Source organism: Cygnus atratus, chromosome 1, assembly GCF_013377495.2.
Source record: "Cygnus atratus isolate AKBS03 ecotype Queensland, Australia chromosome 1, CAtr_DNAZoo_HiC_assembly, whole genome shotgun sequence".
NCBI lineage: Eukaryota > Metazoa > Chordata > Aves > Anseriformes > Anatidae > Cygnus > Cygnus atratus.
In genome coordinates, this window is record NC_066362.1 from 1,894,874 (window position 1) to 1,917,198 (window position 22,325).

The 22,325-nt window shown below is 38.9% G+C and overlaps 1 protein-coding gene across 2 annotated transcripts in view; it reads right to left on the reverse strand.

Annotated features, from left to right (window-relative positions):
- The window catches only part of LRGUK (leucine rich repeats and guanylate kinase domain containing), a 50,163-nt gene that overhangs the window by 14,522 nt on the left and 13,316 nt on the right, over positions 1 to 22,325 (reverse strand). Inside the window, exons 8-16 of one of the 2 annotated variants that reach the window (XM_035566626.1) lie at positions 21,935 to 22,015; positions 19,426 to 19,512; positions 17,783 to 17,889; positions 13,422 to 13,541; positions 10,296 to 10,392; positions 9,050 to 9,163; positions 5,045 to 5,246; positions 3,980 to 4,093; positions 777 to 934 (exon numbers count right to left, since the gene is read on the reverse strand). In XM_035566626.1, coding sequence (XP_035422519.1) covers positions 777 to 934; positions 3,980 to 4,093; positions 5,045 to 5,246; positions 9,050 to 9,163; positions 10,296 to 10,392; positions 13,422 to 13,541; positions 17,783 to 17,889; positions 19,426 to 19,512; positions 21,935 to 22,015 — 1,080 coding nt within the window. Of the gene's footprint in view, positions 1 to 776; positions 935 to 3,979; positions 4,163 to 5,044; positions 5,247 to 9,049; positions 9,164 to 10,295; positions 10,393 to 13,421; positions 13,542 to 17,782; positions 17,890 to 19,425; positions 19,513 to 21,934; positions 22,016 to 22,325 lie in introns of both variants that reach the window. The other variant, XM_050708397.1, reaches the window with a different exon arrangement.

A 22,325-nucleotide genomic window follows, 5' to 3' on the forward strand; every position in this document is an offset into this window, starting at 1 on the left:
TGTACAGCAAGTCATGCCTGCCAAGCCATCATTCATCATAATGACATCATAACCTTGGAATGGAACAAAGTTTAAAGCTTTCATTTTTCTTTTTCTCTTTCTCTTGTCGCTGTCGTATAAAAGGAGCATTAGACACATCTGCTTCATAGCCCCAACTCCCCCACTGCCTGCAAGGAGAATGAATGCCTCGAGGGAAAACACCATTAAGAAGAAAAAAAGAGAGAGATGAAGCTGAAGTTGTAAGAGGTTATTTGAAATCCAAGCACATTGTTGAATCTGTTGATTGAAAAAGTAAAAGCAGGTGAAAAATGTGCTCAAATTTGATCTCTTGCATTTATCACTAGCACTCACTGTGAACCACTCAGCTGAATGAGTTTTTCCACTGCCACAGGATGGCGTTCATAAGTAATCTTCATTGTCCTATTAACTGCATCTAGCTATTTGCTCTGAATAGGAGAGTATCAATATCTTGTAGCAGAACTTAGAGATGATATTCAGCTCCCTTACACCAGTACACAACTGGATGAAATCCATTATGATAAATAGACTTATTCTGGTGTAAAATTGAGCAGAACAGTTAGCCTGTCCTCTCAACTGAGCTTACCTGCTTCATTCTCATCATCTGCCTTGAACTCTGGGGAACAGGTAAATAGTTGAAAGGAAAGACATCCACACAACAAGAGTCTTTTTTTTTTTTTTTCTGGAGAAATAAAGGTCTGATGTAGTTTTTGCATAGAATTTATTTCCATCCTAAAGTTAGAACAAATGTTCCTTACCACAGAGCTCAGTTGTGCAGCAAATTTGTCCAAGGTGCCTCCTGAGCAGTTTTTGGCAGAAGAGTCCAAGAACTCATTGACAGAGGAAGACTGAGCAGTGCCAGCAATTAGTCTGCTGGGTGACAATGTTTGCTCCTGTAAGAGACGTATTCTTGAACCTAATATGGAAAAGACACTTCTCAAAACGTAAAATTCCAAGCAGCACTTTGCTTACAGTGAGCAGAAAGAAACTAGACATTTGCAACTGTGAGCTGTCTTTTGGCACCATTCTGGATTTGCAAAAGGTAACCATGAAAGTTAAAGAGGATATAAACTATTCAGTTCCCCCAAAACCTTTTAAACGTCACAGATACAATTAACGTACTCCCTCAATACTTAGGCAAATGAAAATCATGACAAATCTGGGAAGAAACCCATCACCCTACATTTAAGGATTAGGAAGAGGTGTTTAACCATACAGACAAGTTCATTTTGTTATGGATGCTCTGACATGCCCCGCTCTTCTGACTTCTAAGCTAATTGCAATCTGCCTATTTAGGAGTTTTGACTTCCTCAGAGCTCTTAGAATCTGACGGGGGGATGGAGTGGGAAGCCTTTCCTTCTGTTACTTATCTAAATTTCAGTGAACAAAAAAATCCAAAGACTTGCACCACTGCTGGATTGCAAGGAATCAAACATGAATGTAAGCCAGAAAGCTTACAGGAAAGATACTTGTAAGTATACTCTTATAAATATTGCTACACGATAGTTTTTGCAGAAATTCAATCATAACAAAGGTTTAATTGTATTGTGTGTCATATTGTCACACTAAGAAATCACATAATACACACAATGGGAGTAGACATCCAATCCACGAGCATGTTCGTATACCAAATGTGGTTATTTTTCTTACTATATGCATTTGTAAAAAAAAAGTTTCAACGTTCATCAGATGACTTGCTGCCTAACCATTATATACCTGTTTGTAGCTGCCAGGAAATCTGGTGTTAAGCAGAGAGGAGACAGGACTTGAGATCTGTGGTCTCTGTTTCAGTCACGGTAAAATTACTCATTTTGACATTGAGTAAGTAGCAGAGCCCAACCTTCAAAGGTGCAGGGCTTCACACTGCCAAAACTTCAGTGGGATTTCTGGTGCCCAGCATCCCAAATAATCAGTCTTTAGCGTAAATGTCCCTTTTCTCATTTGTAACATACAAATAGTAATGCATACTCCACAGGACTGCTGTGAGATATAATTAATGGTTGCGTAGTACCAAGCTCTGTGGATGAAAGCTGCTAATGCAAGTACAAAGCATTATCAGCTCTGCAATATATTAAATTTCTGCTATAAAAAGTTTGTAAAAAGAACGTATCTATTTTCTCCAGTATTTTTACTCTATACATGAGCGAAAGATCTTGCAGAGCAGCTCATTAAAAAAAGAATTAACAACCTATCATAATCTCGCAGAACCAATCTTTCCCCTGCTACTATCTTACTAAAAATGTCCATATTAAAGACAACCTTGAGGCAAGTTTTTAAAAATAAATTATTTCACACAGTCCATAAGAAGGAATGATCGCTAGAGATAGGATAGTTAAATTTATTTAAACACCTATAAATGAAGCTCTAAATGAATTTAATGGTGCATAGTAAATTTAAAAGTTACTTTATGGACAGCAGAATTACCAAAATCTAGTACTATTAATGAAGTTTCCCTAACTAGTAACAAGCCACTCACTGAAAGAACTCAGCTACTGAGTAACAGAGTCCTTTAAAGGAACTTCAGGTATGTACATATATATCTTCAAAAATACCACAATTACACACAAATCTTTTATCTTTACTCCTTTTTTTCTTCTTTCCTGATAATCTAGTTAGGGTTTTGGTGGGGTTTATTGCCTCTCAGGACAAAACATCTCCAGTGGTTTTAAGACAAATAAGTAACAAGACTGTAGTCAGTAAGGCAAGGAATTCTTCCTCCTGACTTCAAACAAATGTGCTAGCTCTAGAAATGAAAATAAAATCTACATAGATTAAGATTAAATAAGATTCTTCAGAAAAAGTACCCACCGCTGTGGCACTGAGATGCCACAATATGAGTAGAAGCTTTTTCTTCTCCACTGGGAAATCAGTATTTATTAATTCTTTCAGGATACAAAATTACTTGAAATGATGAACTGATGAATTTTGCACTATCCTTTATTAACATTTTCAGACATTTTTGCCCTCCCTTCATCTACTTTTATTTGCAGCCTTCTGAGCCACACAGAAGGTCATGAATATTGGCTCTATGCTACTTCAGAAACTAATTACTCTCCGGTTGCAATGGATCTAAACCAAGACAGCCATAAACCACGGAGGCTCTTAGAGGAAAGAGTTCACGTAAATGAGTGTGTTGTTAGTCCGTGCTGTGCAACATCTTACGACTATAATATCAGTTCCTTATTTCTTTTTCCTCCATATTTTAGAGACCACATTCTGCTTTTATCTCCACTGGTAACCTGCCCTGTCTGGAATAAATACATGGGCTAGGGAGAGACTAGAAATGGACAGATGAGAGGTAAGTTGGCCACGACTGCTTTGTGCAGCAGCATGTGCTTGGGTTAGGCTGAAGCGATCATGAGGCTCCAGCCTTAGTCATTCAAGTAGGGAAAGGGTTGTTTTAAACACAGGGCCAATCACTGGGTTTACGTCACAGGCTACCCAGCTGGGTTTACACCACAGTGGGTAGCCCCAAAAGTACTTGGAGTGAATTTTTAAGTTGCCTTCGTTCATCTTACTGTCTTTGTTTTTATATATCTCTTTATGCTTCTGGCTATCCTGGGGGAGAGTGACAAGTAAGCTCTGAGTGCCATGCCCTTTTCTTGCTGCTCAAGAGTTTGATAGGCACAAAGGTCTCAGCCGGGGACACATCTGGCTTGTGATTTATCTGGAGTGAACGGGAGATCCTCAGCGCAAAAGTGTCCTCACAAGAGTCAGGTAACTCACTTTCTACATATTATTGCCTCAGGGCACACAGCGCTGTAAAGTACGTGGAAAGATGTCCATTAAAGATTTACATCCCAGGGAAGGAAAAGCCCAGGAGACCCATTACAGAGAAGCACAGAGAGCTCTCAGAGACAAGCAGTCTCACAGGTTGCATCATTCCCAGATTTTAATTCTTGTAACAAATAAGTAGGAATACTCTACTGACAGAAGCAGTAGCAGTATGTGCCCACAGTACCTGTTCCTGCTTTGCTGTTCAAGTCTTGACTGCTATCAGAAACTGCAGGTGGCTCCAAGCCCAGGTATGCCTTTATCAGGAAGCTCAGTTCTGTGAATGCCTCATCCAATTCATCTGCAGAAGGGGATAAGCATTTCACGAAAAACAACCTTTCTTCAGTACAAAGACAGAAACCACAGAAGCCTGAGACAGAAATGCATTCGTAACTCATCTAGCTCATCTCTTTGGGAGAAAAGTCTTCATCTTCATAAACAGCACATTCAAGCAAATAATCCGAAATTCAGCTCAGTTCTAGCTTTCTGCACTCAACTAAATATTCTCCTACAGTTTGCGTTACTGTGTTTTACTTTTTTTTTTAAAGCTATATTTAAATTGTAAGCTGCATATTCTGTGATCCATATGCCCTCAACAATAACTATAAATAGTATTTTTCATACCACGATGATATACATATTTCACCATCACTGTGATGAACCACAAAATCACCTCCACAAAAGGGCACAAAGAGAATGAATTAGATTCCTCTCCACCATCTGCTACTCTCAATCCCTAAATATCAAGAAGCAAACACTGGTTTTAATGAAATATTGACCACTCACACATTCCTTGTCTCAGGCTGGGGGATTTGAACAAGTTACTAAGTGGAAGAGTCCTGAGAACAAAATCTTTGCAGCAGCCTCTCCTTTATAGTGAGGCTGCATATCAGCTGTCATTTCAACACTTGAAAAGAGCCTATCTGTTCCACAGATAATTAGACCTGTTAGGTCAAAAGCACTTCTGACCTCTGTCCAGAAACCAACAGATAATTAGCACAGAACACTGAACATCCGATTAACATTCTCACAGGAGACAATACTCAGAGCTCCTGAGCTCAATTATTTGGTTTGCTTTCTTAGATGGACTTTAAGATAACTTGGACATAGCAGAGTAACTCAGTCCTAACAGATCTACAGAGCTTTTAGATTCTTGGGACAATAATTAACAAGGCAAATCAATCTATTGCTGTAAGAGTTCATCTATCGCTGCAATTTTAGGGGTCAGATTTATAGTATTAGATGAACTCACCTGTGTTCACAACTGCATCAAAGTATCCTGGAAAATCCTGACTTATTTTGATGTACATGTCCACTCTGGATACTGCCTCTTCAATCTCTGGCCTGCTGAATAATCCTTTCCTCCGCAGATGTCCCTCATATTTTTGTTTGTTCACTGGTACCACCAGGATATATCTGGGTTCAAAGTAGGTATTTTTCAAGCTGCGCACACCCTTTAAAATCAAACAGAAAAATGCAACGTTTTGTTCCTGAAACTGAGTGCCTTTTGAATGTATAGCTGAGCTCGGGACAACTCTGTCCTGAATCCAAAGCCTCACATCTGGCATTCAACTTTATAAAAGAAGCAAGTTCAAAAGGATACCTGTGTCTGCATGCTAGGACCTTCAAAAGACAAGGTCTTATTAAATGATGCACATAACGGTACCAATCCTGAATTTACAAGTTTTCCTTTGCACCAACTCATATTTTAAAGAATCTTTTCTCTCTCCCTCTATACGTACAAAACAGAGCACTGTAATCACATAGCCCTGTAACATGGTCTCACCACTGCTTGTGACAGGCCACAAGATTCCCACCAAGTTTTCAAGGCTTCAGGACTCAGCCTTGTCTTGCTGTCTGAAAATTTCTTTGTTTGACTTGCCTGTATCTTTGTTTTCCTTGGCTTAGCTGTGACAGCAATTCCTCTTGTTGACCAGGTGTCTTTATCTAATTTGTTTTACTTTTATCTACATGTGGTAAAGTCATAGTTTTATATAGATAGCTGTAACAAGCCCTTGTTCCAGGTAGAATGAGATGTTTATGACTCAACATAATAACTTAGTGTGGATAAATACAGGCCTGGCATGATAGCAGAGACCTTGAGAAGTGGAGACATGGGACATGATGTAAAGGAGTACAGGCATGGAACGATAAGAGAAGGGGCACAGGCTTGACACCAGAGACCTCACAGCTGTAAACATGTCAGTGAGGGTCAGTTGAAAAATACAGACCTGAGGCTGGACAAAACTGGTTTTAGGGCAAAAAAGAAATAGTATCTGGCATAACAGACACTGTATAATAAATTCAGATGTAACCTGGGGCTGCAGACCAATGAAAAATGAGAAAGGCATAGATGTGTATTACCAAACATATAAACAAGACCTCAAGAGGATCCAGGGAAGAGAAAGAAGAAACTATCAACACAAATATCCTTCCAGCAAAGGACCTGGATGTTGACAACTTATTGTAACTCCCCCCCAGTAACAACAGGAAAGGGAAACCACCAACCTTAGAGCCCAAAGGGGCAGTGAAAGGCTGAGCACAACACCAGGAAAACAGGCAGAAACCAAGGAGTATGTGTTACAGTTTTAATTGTATTACAAATTGTGACTTTTTCAGTGTATAAATACTCTAAATTATTCTACTTCTTCCTGTAATAATTAGATCTAGACTAATAATGATTAGACAGTTAATGTTTCCACCCTATTAACAATAAATTCTCGGCTTTGCTTAAATATATAAGGTGTGCATCCTCTATTACCTTGACCTATATGAGGTCAAGAAGGATCAAAGGGCTGCCTGAGTTGCAGATGCCAATCCATTTAACACAGCTCCATCTCTTCAGTTTACAACATGGGGTTACAGAAAAGATACAACTAGCATTTTATCTTGCTTCCTTTGACTCCACAGCCTAAGTGACTGGATAACCAGCAATAGGAGTAACGGAGAGTGGTCTCTGGCAGAGTGTACTCACCATGGTGTACTCCCATTTCTGGCAGCATAATGAGCCACGTGAGCCACTCTTCCACTACACCCTTGGCCGGACCATGCAGATCCTTCAGCTACTATCGAGATATTCATGGCCAGACAAGCACAGGAACAGCACTGCAAACGTGCTTTCTCCAGTACGCACTGTGTGTCAGAACTGCAGCAGCTTCACAAATTGCAAGTGTGGACTCAGCAAGATTTTACTGTTAAAATTTGTGTCAGTCTCCTTTATCGGTAAAAGATATACTGTAGATTAAAGGGAATGAACAGCTCTAAATTTTTAGTCTCAATCCATGGACCATAATTAAAATTTCTTTTAATAGTGCTAAATCACTTTTGTTATGAGCCTAGCAGAAGATAATGGAGTTGGATAACTTCTATTCACATACATAACTCACCATTATTGTTTCTCATCTGCTAGCAGAGTCCACAGTGATACAAGACTGTGCATAATTACTACGTGATCCTGAAACTTCATTGACAAAGGAGTTTCTCAGTTCTCTGTCCATGACAACAGCTTCAGTAATATCCAGTAAAAAATATGAACGCTGTCCATGTCACTGGGCTAACCTCCTTATGAATAAACATGAATTTCCATTAAATTCTTTCTCCTAAATTATTTGAGAACACATCTACTTTGTGAAGAACTGACAGTTGTAAAAGGCACCCCACTCCATCATATTTCATCTTCTCCTGTTTTATTTCCCTTGTAAATTCAGGGTCTGCCTGACAAGACAACAAACATATTCGATGCCTATTGCAATCAGTGGAGACTGAAGGTGATTCACAGTTCTGACAAGACAGGGGAAAAAGAAGAAATGGAACTAAACTACACAGAGATTCAAAGTAACAGGCCCTTAAGAGGACTGCAGCACTAAATTGTTGACCATTTGAGCAAGGAGCTACTGATTTATTTATTTATTTTTCTTTCTGACATGCTGCTATTCAGTTATTTGTATGTTCCTATGCAAGCCAATAAACACGTACAGACTTTTTGACCTACAAAGGATCTAAAACTCCTTACAGACACTCAGGTTCTTTTCTAAAAACTAGTTTTTCAACCATCAGTTTCACAAACAAACTAATCATCCTACAATGAATGAAATTTAATATCAATTTTTGCTCAAGTCTCCCTAGTCATTCCCCTAACTGTGGATGCACAACTTAGTGACCTAAGTCAGAACTGCAGTCTCCTACATTTATTTCTTTTACATCTCTACTATTTTTTCCCCATCTATCAAAGAGTGCAGTAGCATCTACAGACTTGTAGTAAACCCCCAGAGGTAGAGCTGAGCCCTGCAGAGGTACAGCAACAATCAGCATCATATTTTGGGCACTCTGTAGTGTGCCTCATTCTAAAAGCTCATATAGATGGAGCTTACTTTGTAGCAACAATTTGGAAGGAAATGAAGCCTGTCTTTCGTTTTTGTCACCTCAATCCCTAGCTAGCAAGCCTTCATCTAAGATAATGAAAAGTACTTAATTAGAAAATTAGCTAAAAATTTATTCTTTGGGGATTCCAGCAGACAGATTTTGATGCTTTGTCATGACATCGTTTCCTAATGCAGCCAGACTCCTGAGATTCTGCCATCTGTGCACATGCACCCAACAAATCTCAGAGAGGGTAAAGCAATCCCTCACAGAGATTGCATCGTTTAACAGTTCTGCCCAAAATATTGCCTCTGGCCTGCATGCATCCTCCACTGCTTCACTGGAAAGGAGAAGCATGACATCCTTTTATATGGGGGGGGGGCGGGGTTTAGTAGGCATGCAGCTCTAGACTAGTTCACCTGTAAGCTGGGGATAGGTGGAAAGAACATGGATGAAGAGCTGAGGGTACTGTGATGGAAATACTGGTGACATGGCGGGAAGATAAGGCTACTGAAATTGAAAAACCTGACTAAGAAATTTTAAGAAGCCATCTGGAGGACACATCTGACTAAATGTGGGTATCTATAAAGGAAATGCTAGGTACTGTTCATGTACAGACCATGGAGAGCTACTTGATGCATGCAGAGGAATTAAAGATACAGTTTATCTGACTAAACAACTGTATCTCCAGTGACACTAACGCAGCCCACACAACTCATCCGAATCTATCAGCAGCAGTGGTAGGCTGGGCAGAAGGCCATAGGATGTCTCTTATGTCACTAAGTTGCTATGTCCAGGCTGCTGAAACAAACCTTAGTCAAAGTGCATGACTTTTTCCCCAGAGCAGTTCTCACAAAACACCTTATTCAAAAATGGTTAAGCAATATGCAATCCTTACCTCTATTTCTAAGTGAACACACGTTGCAAGACCCTCTCTGGCAATTGATTCCACAGTGTCTCTTCCAAGGCCGTAGTAATAGCCACTGTATTTAAAGGTTGCTATAAACTTCCCCTGAAATTCAAAACAGTGAGCACAATGACAAAAGGAAATATCGTAATGAAAACAACTTTCTTAAAGGAGAGTAATCTCTGTGGACTTCCTCTCTTTCTCTTCCAGGAAAGTTTCTCCCTGCCTAAATCATCAATACTAATGAGGCCAATGGGAGCACAAAATTTGCAGAGAAGAGCAGAGAAGGGCCTGCAGGGTATGGGCTTGTGCATTGTTCATGGAAAACAAAACACTAGTGCCTTGAAAACAAGCTGCTGACAGGTTACAGCTTTCATTGGTTATTCATTCACGCTGTAAAGAAAGCGAGATCTAAAGCAAAAGGGGCATCCTTCTTTTGACATTACATCAAACCATACGGCGACACCATGTAAAACAGAAGATGCCAAAGAAAAGAGGACAGAAACAATCCTGCAAGGAGAATGCATAATTGGCCAAAAAATTTCAAAGTTAATAACTGACAACTGAAAATTTGGGTCCCAGTAGTACGTCTAGAGAAATGAAGGCAGATTATATTAAACTCCCCGATTGCTGAGAGTTACCGTTAAGAACCAGATCAGTTGCTTAACACTGTGTTGGCTCCCCTGTTTGTATATGTACAAATAATGAGCTCTGTTGTGGCTTTTCATGCCAAAGTTTTATTGCAGGCAGCAAAAGGCATCAGAAACAGGAGCTGGAGGCACACTGCCTTCAGAGAGGCACACGATGCCTTTAGGGGGACAGAAGGGTGATTTGCTAAACTTTAAAAGACTGCATTCCCTGCGGGGTTGCTAGAAGATTGGAAAAAAAAATAAATGGCAGTTATTTCATGAGTTTTTGCTTCTGGTACCCATACTAGATACTTGCATAGGCAAATAAGCTTATTTCTACATTATAATAGTGTCTAAAAATTCCTGCTGACCACTATGCCAACTTAATGGTTTCTATATATGCATACAGAAGAAAAAAACAATATAAATGTACAATGAATTTCTGGTCACTGTGTATGTACTTAAGCCACATAACTGTGAGTGAAAGGGCATGCAAACAAAGACACAAACTTCAAAAAATAAAAAAATAACATCAGAGCTGGATGGAAAAGTTGAGTTCACACTGACTGTAGGAAACAGGCCTAGCAGAATACTAGTCAGGTACTCACTGTGTTCAACATTTTGTCAAATGCTTCTTGAGAAACAAAATAGTAATCAAGTCTGTTTTCTTCACCAAAGTAAGCTGCCCTGGTGGTATGACAGGGACTGGAAGATATATAGTATAATAAAGAAATAACCTGTTTTCAATCATAGAAGCAGCTATGGAATAGGAGGGGGGGAAAAGGGAGAATACTACAAATCATTTTATTTTTAAGAAGAGAAGAAATATGAGAAATATAAAGAGGTGCAAATCATACCACTAATGCTGCATATTTGAAAGATTAACCCATAAATACACAAAAAAAGTTTAAATGTAACATTACATTTTGGCTATAAATCCCCTCCAACCCGGGATAGCCTGAGCTGAAGCTGTCACAGTGCCCTGTAATAGAGAAATGCTGAAACCATTTTTCTCTAGTGATGTCAGCTTGTGAATGATATAAAGTAGAACCCTAAATATGGAAAAGCAGACTAGGAGTTAGGCTGACCTCCAAGGTTAAGAGATATAAAGTCCAATCTTTAAATAGTGCCCCATTATTAAGGGGAGAAACAATCCCCAAACAGGGGAGATAAGTGGGACACAAGGCAGGGAAAGTAATCGCCTGCCACCACGTAAGGATAATAGGATAAACCTCAGATATGTGAACTTATTACCAGGGTGAAACACTAAAACAAAACAGAACAGAACCAAAACAACAACCACCAAAAAATGGCTAAGACAGTGCACGTTGCAACTTTGGATTAAACTAATTAGTAGCTCATGTTCTTAGGAAATAATGTTTTGCTAATTGTTTCTGGTTTGGCTTTATTTTTAGTTTTACATTGTAGGATACCAGGAACAGAAGTGTGATGGGGAACTCTAGCATTGATTCACACTGAGAACATTTCATCTCCTTGACTTTTGTTGGACTATCCTGGAAAACATGGAAAAAAATATATATATCCCACCTGCTAGTATACCACCTACTAGGCTCACCCTGCATTGCCACATTTTTTGCTTGATGATAATGCTACATTGAAAATACAATTATTTAACGCTTTTTCCTGTTCCCCAAGGCATGGGGACTTCTAGCAATACAATTTCTTTCCCTGTTTTTCTTGCTTTCTGAGAATTTTCCTTAAAAAATGGAGAAGTATATACAACCAACAGAAAACAAAAAAACAAAACAACTTATTCTCCCCCCCCCCCCCCCTTTATATTGAGATCTAACAGTGAACAAATTAATTTTGGTTCATTTATTTAAGATAGCTGAGTTATAAACCACTAAGAATTTTAGTTTATAACATTGAGCTTGACAGATCTTAATTATCACAGCATTGGAGGGTGACACTTCCTTTTTTTAATCATGAAGATATGGCAAATGAGGACAGCGTGCTACTCATGGACTCTGTAAAATTTCACTTCAGAGGCCTGATTTTATTTTTTATTTTTTTTTAAAAAGATATTATGAATGCATCCACCTTTAAAGGTCAATCTTGAGTACTACCCAGATGGTTTGAGGGTCCAATTTCACTTTATTTTTTGAAACACTTTTAAACGTTACAACCCTTTTTAATTGCAAGGCCATGTTTACATTCAAACTGCCAGGGTATGTTGCATGAAATACATTTTTAATGAGTGGAATGTTTGAAATTTAAAAGAGTAAGCCATAAAATTGCTTAAATCTCCACTGAATAATTAAAATACAACTTTGCTTTATGGTTGCAATTTTCTGCTCTGTTAAGATTCTGTCTCTATCCCCTTTTTTTCCCCTCATGCATAAAACTTTTAGGAAATAAAATACACAGTATAAAAACAATGCTCCTAAAAAAACACACAGTGCTTGGAAAATTTCAATTGGCATTCAGTTAGTTTGTAATTTCTCATCTAGTCATTCAAAACATAGTAGTATCTTTAAAGAAAGGCAAAAAGATATTTTTCCAGTCCCATAACTTCTCAGATCTTTTCTTAAAACGTCCTTTTGTTTTGCCAGTGTAATGACTTAATTCAGCATGTGGCTATAATCTGAGTACACTGCAGACATGTAGGATTCTTCACTGTAGAGTATTACGTTAGAGAAGAAGGCTACCATCAACCCGTAGGTTGTGGTCCTGATGCTAGGAACTCTGAGGAATTATTCTCGTAAATACACAAGCCCATGGTGCTTTTCTTGCAACTGACTTACTCAGTACATAGGAGTGCACAAATAGGGGTCCAAGATGCGGTAAATGCTATTATACATATGAAAGCATGGTCAAAGCATGATAAAAAAAATGGGTGAAATTGTGTAATTATAAAAAATAACAACAAAAAAAGAGAAAATAGAGGGGAGACAAAATAATTAGAATACGGGATTTCAGATCAAAGACATGCATCATAGGTAGGACCTACAAAAGTTATGTATCGTGAATAATGGGATGGGTGGACATGAGGAACAGCTTTCACCACCTAATTTTAGGTGGCAGATAGCAGTGATCTAACTTAGCCAGAATTCCTATCTACTGTGTACTGAAAATAGACATATAGCTCAGGTAAATGTTTCACAAAGTTAAATCTTCCCTTGAAAGAGCTGGTTTCTCTCCACTGAATACCCAGGAAGCCCAAGGCTGCAAGGATCCTAATTCAGGCCTTTCCAATAGGGAAAATTAGTCCTCCCAGCAGGTGGTGAGGACTGAAAGGTGCTATTTACTTTGATAACACCACTTGCAGGATAATAAACTGGTCCAGCAATTGCACTTGCTTCCTTGCCTAGCTTCAGGATGCAGCGTGCACATGCATGCTAATGTGTTTACATGCAGGTACATTCCAAAAATTAAGAGAAATCTATACATATCTAAACAGATGTTTAGGTTGAGGGGCATATGTGAGCAGAGATAGAACAGATCAATAAAAGGAGCTCTAAATGACACTTTTTGTTTGCTTCTTTGCTGTTCACCTTTGAAAAGAACAAGATAATTTAAATGGCTTATCTTTTTAAGAAAGTATTTGATGGCTTCAGGCAATCAAGCACCGGGAAAAGATTAAATGCAAGGCAACAAACATTTATGGGTTGTCTTTAACTTTTAACTTCTTAAAAAAAAAAAAAAAGAAAAAAACAGGAGCAATTTCAGCCTTGATCACTTTGTGTTCTTTTAACCTTAAGGAGCAAACTTACCCAAATCTGAAGAAATTATTGAACTGTCTGCAGATCCTATGAGTAAGCTCTCTCTTACCACAGGCTAGAGGTCCAACTAATACCAGCATGGGGTAGGGAGCATCAAGACTAGGTAGAGTGCTACAAGAAAGGAAAACAAGGAGCCATTATATTACGTACAAATAAAGTCTTCAGCAACTTTGTATAAAGCCTCTGCGGGGACTTCATCATCATTTCTACTAAACTCATCTGTCTATCACACTGTTCACATTGTTCTCAGCGTAGACAAAAATTCTGAAAAGTGTGTGCTCAGTTTGATATGTTCCAAACACAAAAATAGCACAAAATACCACATTAAAGACCCCTGGGTCTCTTTTGCCAAAGGAATAATGTTATGTGTACTATAATCTTCTCTGATTTATAGTCTTTTCTAAAGCTTCCTCTGCAGTTACAGTATTGCTGGGTTTTGTTTAAGAGTTTTCCGACTCTATTGCAGGGATGGTAATATTTTAATGATCAGGATAATAAGCCTGGCATGAACCTGGACTCAATCCCACAAACCTTTATGCACTCCTGCATATAATCTTGCTGACTTCCACGGCCTTGCCAGATGAAGGTGGCAATTTGTAAAGAGCTCTTCAATTCAGTATAATGAGAGACACCAAGACCCTTAAACTCCTCTGAACACAAATAACACTCCAATGAAAGAAAGCAAAGTGTTGCAAAAATACAAAGCCTTCACTTAGGCTCCATTTTCTCCATGCTGAGCAGATGGTTAGATCACCGAATTTCCACTTCCAGCTGTAAAGACTAGAATAAATGGCATTTTTGCACTTCTGAAAGTCCAGCAATCGAGGCATCTAAAAATGGAATGCAACTTTGGACTCTCATTTTTAAATTTCAGCTAGACTGTAAGATCATGCCATTTGATGACGTGTCAGAAATAGTTGGAATCATTTCAAAACCACGTAGTTTTAACTAATGAGTACCTTTAACTCGATTTAAATTTTAAAGTGGAAGAAAAACACCTCTGTGCACTAAGAGTACATTTAATGTTATTTAAAACAGGTGAATGTAAATTCCTGAAAACAGATTTTCTTTCTTTTAACTTTTCTCTTATAAGTCCCTAGCTCCATAAGAAGTAATGATAATCATCCAATACAAGCATGGGGGAAAAATCACAGTAATGGCTTTACTCCTATTTTAGGCGCAGCAAAACAACTCTATTTTCTACCTGATTATATGTACATAATAGGGCTTGATGTTTCAGAAGTACTACGATAATAATGCAATTCAGTCTCCTAATTCTCCTATGGAGTAGGTAAGTGCTATCCTCTCAGAAGAAATAGCAGACACACCTAATAAATTGACCGGCTCAAGGCTGTACACATGTGCTGTTACTAAACTGTAAAATGAATCCAGATCATGGTCCAGTGTTCCTTTCTCTAGCCTATTTTAAAGCAAGACAGCAGCAGAACCTTTGGGAGACCGAAGGTATTTTTCTTACTGTGCCGGTTGGTGACATTTACAAAACAACAGACAGCATTAGCACAGCAAGCTTATTAGCACAATATACTTGGGATTCTAATTCCCTTTAAATAAATTCCCATTGCTGGAACAGAGGAACACATCCTCAAATTCCTTGGGTTTATTATGTCACGGAGAACATTTACATAATACAATCTCTCATTACATGACCACTTACTGATTGTCAAAAGATAACCTAAAAGCTCTGGTTTTCCTATAACTTGTAAGCAGATTGTAGTAAAGAGTCCTTGGCTCATTTGATGTTCATCTTTCAACTTTTTTTGACTTCGGTGAGTAGAACAATACACTGCTGTGCAAGATTAATAGGTTTCAAGGCCAGAAGGGACTACTGTCATCGTCTAGTCAGCCCCCCTCACCGCACTGGCTACAGAATTTCCCCAAGTTGGTTCTTGTTTCAAGGAGTTCTGCTAGAGCATATTTTAATTACAACGTTCCCGTTGTGGAGAATTCGTGGTACCCCTGGTAAATTGTTCCACTAATTAATTACTACCATAACTTTTAACAATCACGTCCTATTTCTTCTCTGAATGAATTTATCCTTGATAGCCAGATACCAAGCCTCTTCACGTGCTTGCCCGATAGACTGAAGAGCCCACTGTTATTACACTTCTGCTCCCCACGTAGCAGTTATAACTAAGTCAAGCCTCTTTTTAAATGTCACATGCATTTATAGTTGGGGTAAAATATACATAATATTGTGCAGTGATGTGTTGTCACGCTATTAGAGAATCACAAAGCACACAGACAGAGGGAACGGCGTAAAAAACTTAATGTTTTCTGACTGGGGCATGCAACAATATCACTTTTTCCTTTGATTTCAGTCTTTATTTTTAATGGAAATATTACTAAACAGAATTAATTATAATCTCATCTAAAAAGATAGATGCAAATGAACTATACCAATCTGGTTCCAATAGGAATTTTATAGTGCAGAAGACTAACTCATCATCATTAGGAGGATTTCATTAATGACTGTGTTGTGTGTTTTCCAGCTGAGCATGGGCAAACATTCAAGGCATCATTAACAATTTTGGTCAGCACCATAAATACTGGTCTGCATGTTTACATGTTTGTATATATAGTCCCTCTGATAGGAGACAGAATTGTTTTTTTCCAGCAATGAAGATGCACAAACACAATCCAATAAACAAATATTTAAATAGGGGCTATGTCTGCACTGGAAAAAATCCATGCCTTCAGGTAAAACTATTGTGTTTTATTTTTTGAAAAAAAAAAAAAATCTCCAATCCTGCAAGACAGTCAATAACTTCTTGGCATATTTTTTTTTTATAGGCTGAAGAGCCTTCTCAGAGCTATCATCGCCACGGGGATGGTATCTATCTTTCATCATCAAGCCCATAAAAAAGCCACAAGACATGCAATACAGATATTCTAAAAATTTAAATTGAGTTGCTAAATCACGAATCTTAATCATGCATCTCATGTGTTCAATTTTGGACCTCTCAGTACAAGAAAGACATCGAAGCCCTGGAACGTGTCCAGAGAAGGGCTATGAAGCTGGTGACGGGCCTGGAACACGAGTCCTGTGCGGAGCGGCTGAGGGAGCTGGAACAGAGGTGGCCATGAGGATGATGAAGGGGCTGGAGCCCCTCTGCTGTGGAGCCAGGCTGAGGGAGCTGGGGGTGCTCAGCCTGGAGAAGAGAAGGCTCCAGGGAGAGCTCCCAGCGGGCTGCCAGGGCCTGAAGGGGCTGCAGGAGAGCTGGGGAGGGACTCTGTGGGGGGGTTGTAGGGATAGAACAAGAAGGAATGGCTTTAAACTGAAGGAAGGTAAATTTAGATTAGATATAAGGAAGAAATTCTTTATTATGAGGGCGGTGAGGCCCTGGCCCAGGCTGCCCAGAGGAGCTGTGGCTGCCCCATCCCTGGGGGTGCCCAAGGCCAGGCTGGATGGGGCTGGGGGCAGCCTGGGCTGGTGGGAGGTGTCCCTGCCATGGCAGGGGCTGGGATGAGATGGGCTTTGAGGTCCCTTCCAACGCAAACCAGTCTAAATGGTGCTAAGACGGACTGTCGGGCACAAAAGCTGATCTCAACATCCACTGTAGTTGATATAATTACAAACAACAAATATGTCACAGTATCTTCCACCATGGTGCGTCAAAGCACCTTCCAAACTTTTACCAAGCAAATATCATAACTCATCTGCAGAGCAGCACAGTATGGTGACTTCCATTTTCTAGATGAGAAATGAGACAGAGAGAAGTCACCTGGCATGACAACAGCAATGTCAGAAAGGGAACATTGATCTGTCTCTCCCTTCTGTGCTTTAAATAGCAGTCAGCATCATCTCCTCCCACAGGCAAGAAGTCGCTGGACTTCCTTAAGTACAAACTTGAAAATTTCACCTTATGAACAGAAAACATTCCCCAAAGCCACAAAATAAAGCCATTTTGCTCACAATGGGATGCCAGTAGTGTGTAGAGGACTAAGCAGGATAGGAAGAAATGTTTTACAGCTCTCTCCTCTCTCAAGAGACTTTCAAATTGCCTTTGGGTATTGATAGAAATTTTCCATCTTTCATTTATGGTGTAAATGACCATCTGTTTCAACAGATTGTTTAAAAGAAATAGAGTTGTGGACAATCTGTCTCAGACTTCAGAGGTGAATGACTAACTTCATTTCATAATCAATTTCAACCAAACAAGATTTGCGTAATTTCCAGACTGCTAAAAAAAATACTGTGGAACATCTCCTCTTCATTAGATTAATTTAAAGGTGGGAGAGGGACAGAAAAATGTCCCTCTAAATATGACAACATATTCTGCTTTACTTGAGTGCCACCCTCAGGAGCAGACGTGAAGTGGAGGTAAGCTTACCTGTCAAAGATTCGCTGGGGCTGCAGCATGCTATACATAATCTGAGTCATATGATCGTTAGCAGCGACAACTTCTGGAGGAGGATCATATTTATTCACAGCATCAACCTGTTTCCAGATTTTAGGAGCAAAAAAAAGAAGAAGAGTAGTGATGTAACTCTTCCCAGCTTTAATATGCTTCTCAGATCACTATGAATAACGATGGCCTCATGTTTATGAGGGTCAGTCTTCATATTTGGCTTGTCTATAAGCACTCCACTACATAAATCTTTTCAGGAGATTTAAACACAATTTGATAGATGGATGGAAGGCAGCCAGAAGTAGCTCACCATCATTAATACATTCAACCTTTTACTGGAAAGAAAACAGGATGCTATACAAGATATAAAGTAATTCTGCTTAGGTTTTAATTATCCATTAATTTGCATCCTTTCATGCTAGTGGAAGATGCCAAACTAAAATCTTTAGGGACTGAAGCCATTCATTTATTCGTTAGAAGAGGAACAGAATGGGCATTAATAACATAAGCAAACTGCAAGTTTTCTCCTGACAATGCATTTCTGTCTTTCCTGGGAGGAAAAGCATTCAAACTCCAAGGATTCTCCCCATTCATTCTCTTAAAATTCTATTGAGGGTACTGACCTCTGTTGGGCTGTATTTATTTATTTTTATTATTAATGTTATCCACTCCTAGAATATCCTGAGGAGAGGATTTTCTGAAATAACTTTAATCATCCAAAAGTTAACGCTTGTCTAGATCAGTCATCTAGGCTTACTTTTACAGTCCATAAAGAAAGAAAGATTTATTTAATGGATTCAAAACGTTGTTGGAAGGAATACAGACTGACACAAGAAAGAATAAGATCAACATCTCGGGTAGGCAGGGTAAATTACACTCTGATATCATCCATTCTCTGTGCTCATGATAGCAAGCGCCTGGCATTAAATGTGAACCCTGATACTTATGCAACTACGAGCGATGAATTTCCTTGAAGGACCACTTTTTGAGAATACTTCCTTCATATCCAGCCCCAATTTACAACCTTTAATCCCAACAGTTCTAGCGTGGCCCCCAAATGGTACACAGAGCAATCAAATTATACTAAAAACAGCACAAGAGGAAATGGTTTCTATTCCAACAGAATGTTACTGTAAGCAGTCTGAGGATTTATTTGGGGTTATTTGTAAAAAAAAAAAAAAAAAAAAAAATTACAGAGAAAGCTGTATGGAGTAGAATTGGAGACAAGCATCACTGGAACTTTCAGAGTTCACTTTTCAGTACACAACATTGAAAAAGAATAACAGTATTTTAGAGGTAGCACAGTGGTTGGCACATAGTATTTCATGAGCATAGCTTCCTGTTTAGATTCACTAACTGCTAAACAATGGCTGCTAAATAAATATTTCTTTATGAAACAAAGCTTTTAGTAAGTTTTGTATTTTTAAATACTACAAAAGCTCCAGAAATTCTGTAGATACACAGCTAGATTTAGAAGCAAAAGTCTCTGAATTTGTAGTCTATCTTGTAGCCTGAAACAAGGGAGATTTGTGACACCCAAATGTGAACAAACCTGATTTGCATGCATGTTTTTTTGGATTTGCATTCTTTATTTAGAAACATTCCAGAATGATATGCTTACGTACCTTCTCTTCCACTGAAATCTTCTTGAGATCCAGTTCTGTTAATTGTGGCAACATGAATATCACCAAGAGCCAGTAATCTGTTTGCTCCTGAAGGAAAAAGTTTCCACTTTGACATACAGTGCTTAACTTCATCAGTCTAATATTTAATTTCCATTGGCTAAAGTTAAATTGGCCTTAACATATTGCAATATAAAAAGCTTTTTACCCTGAAGGATGTCAATACACTGTACGAACAGACCCCCCTGCATAAGTGTAGCTTCTGCAACAAAAGCTAATAGCTGTTCAAAAGTCTGCAATTACATTGTTCAAAAGGTCAGGATGGGAATTTAAAAAAACGACAAAAAAAAAAAACACACACCACTGAACATACCAGAACACCAAGAAAGACTTCTGGAGAACAAAAAACATTATCTATACTGGACTATGTAATAAACTACATCTAATACTTCTGACCTTAGAAGAACTATAGGAATTTAAAAGAGAATTTGCATTATAAATTCACTGTTATATATGCTTTTAACTCTGAGACAATAAAAAAGAGTAATTAAAAATCAAATAAACAGCTGATACTGATAACTGAAATTCAAATGGCAGTATTAAGATGATGTTTGTGTACGTTACTAAAATAGTAATTTAAAGGAATGGGATAAGAATCTGCTTAGGAGGAGGTCGTCTAAACAGAAAAAGGGTTTCAGACTGTGGAGGAGGCCCAGGACAGCCTGTTTCAGGCATTTTTCCTGCTAATTTCATTGTGCACCACAACAGATCATTCTCAAGAAAGTCAATATAGAACTGGCAGTTACAGGAAGGAGAAGTTAAACCCTTAACATTTTTCTTCTGACACAGGAAATATCTTTGAGTGAGGTTTGTGAAGACTGTATGATGAATATATATTTTAATTATAATTCTTAAATATGCATTTCACAGAGGCAAAGGGTGAAGTGTATTGGATTTATGGTGAGGTTTTCGTAGCAAGGGGGCTGCAGGGGCGGCCTCTGTGAGAAGACACCAGGGGCTGTCCCCATGTCAGACAGTGTTCCAGCTGGCTCCAAAATGGAGCTGGCCAACAGTGAACCCACTCTAAAGATGCCTCTGTGCTAACATATAAGAAAGGGTAAGAAACACTGCATAGCAGTTATGAGAGAGAAGTGAGAAAAATGCGAGAGAAAACCCTGCAGACACCAAGATCAGTGAAGAAGGAGGGGGAAGAGTAGAGAGGTTCCCTGCAGCCTGTGGAGGAGCACATGGAGCAGATACCCACACTACAGCCCATGGGGGACACCACACTGCAGCAGGTTACGCTCCCTGAAGGACCTGCATCTCGTGGAGTGCCCATGCTGGAACAGATTCCTGGAAGGAACTATGTCCCATGCAGGACCCTTGGTGGAGCAGTCTGCTCCTGAAGGACTACACCCCATGGAAAGGAGCCATGCTGGAGCAGTTCTAGAACTGTAGCACAAGGGAAGGACCCACGCTGGAACAGTTCATGAAATACTGCATCCTATGGGAGTGACACCATGCTGGAGCGGGCAAAAAGTGTGAGGACAAGAAGCAGCAGAGACAAAATGCTGTGAACTGACCACAAGCCCCTATTCACTATTCCTCAGAGGAAGAAGGAGAAAGAAGAGTCAGGAGTGAAGTCAAGCCAGGGAAGAAGGCAGAGAGGAGATGTTTTATTTTTTTCTTGCTATCCTATTCTATTTTTAGTTGGCAATAAATTAAATTAATCTTCCCCAAGTCAAATTTGTTTTGCCCATAATCATAACTGGTGAGTGATCTCCCTGTCCGTATATTGACTCATGAGCTTTTTCATCTTTTTTCCAATCTTGCTGAGGAGGGGGAGTGAAAGAGCAGCTTGGTGGGCACCTGGCAGCCAGCTGAGGTCAATCCACCAGAAGTTCAGACAATTTAGAAATCACAAAAGTCAGGACAGAATCATCTTTGATTATTCAGGACAAATTACAAATACAGTTGGTATCTCTGATATTGTGTAAATGTCACTGCCATTGATAAAAGGATGTTTAATTCATTGGTTGAAGAGTAACATGGGAGCCATAAAAGAGAACTGAGTAAATCCTAAAGAAGAAAAGCAGATACAGATTCCAGAGACTCATGATTTTATAAGGGTTACTGTTAAGTTCCTTCGAGCTTTTCCCACAAAGAAGTCTGTACCTTCAAAGCAAATGAAGGAGGGTTCTCTTACCAAACAAAAATCATTGCATACTATAAATATGAAAGTATAAATGGATTCACAAGCGGAATTAATCAAATTCATGGATTTACTGTATTAAACATGATACATATACAGCATTCGTTCAGGAAGTTCCCAGAGAAAGGTGGGTAACCATGCCAGGGGAACCATCATTCATTATTGCCTTGTTTCATCTACTCATTCCCTGAGATGACCTGGTCACTCTCAGAGACAAAAGGAAGCTAAATGGATTATGGTGGGATCCAAAAGACCAGCTCTAGGTTCATATTTTTTGCTTTGTCTTTACTCATTTCTTACCTGTACAGGATTTTTTAAAAGATTTAAAACTCTGAGGAGCGGCAGATCTTGAATACATTCAAGTTCACCCAGTTCAGCAATCTAATTAGTGACAGAAACAGAGCATAAATTAGCAGCAGAATCCACAATAACTACAGGGAAAAAAAAAAAAAAGAAGTTTTTTGATTCTTGTTCTTAAAATCTGGAAATAAAAAAAATCATTATACTCACAAAATGGGTATACATGTTAACTGCCTTCAACAAGGCACTTTGAGTCACAAAAGGCAGACAACTTGGATGTTAGCTGCAGAAGCAATATAACAGACAGTAATTTCGAACCACCTGTGTTTTTCCAGTTCTTTCAAATGTCAAGCCATAACACATTTAGCTTTTATGCGGCTGATGTGCTTAA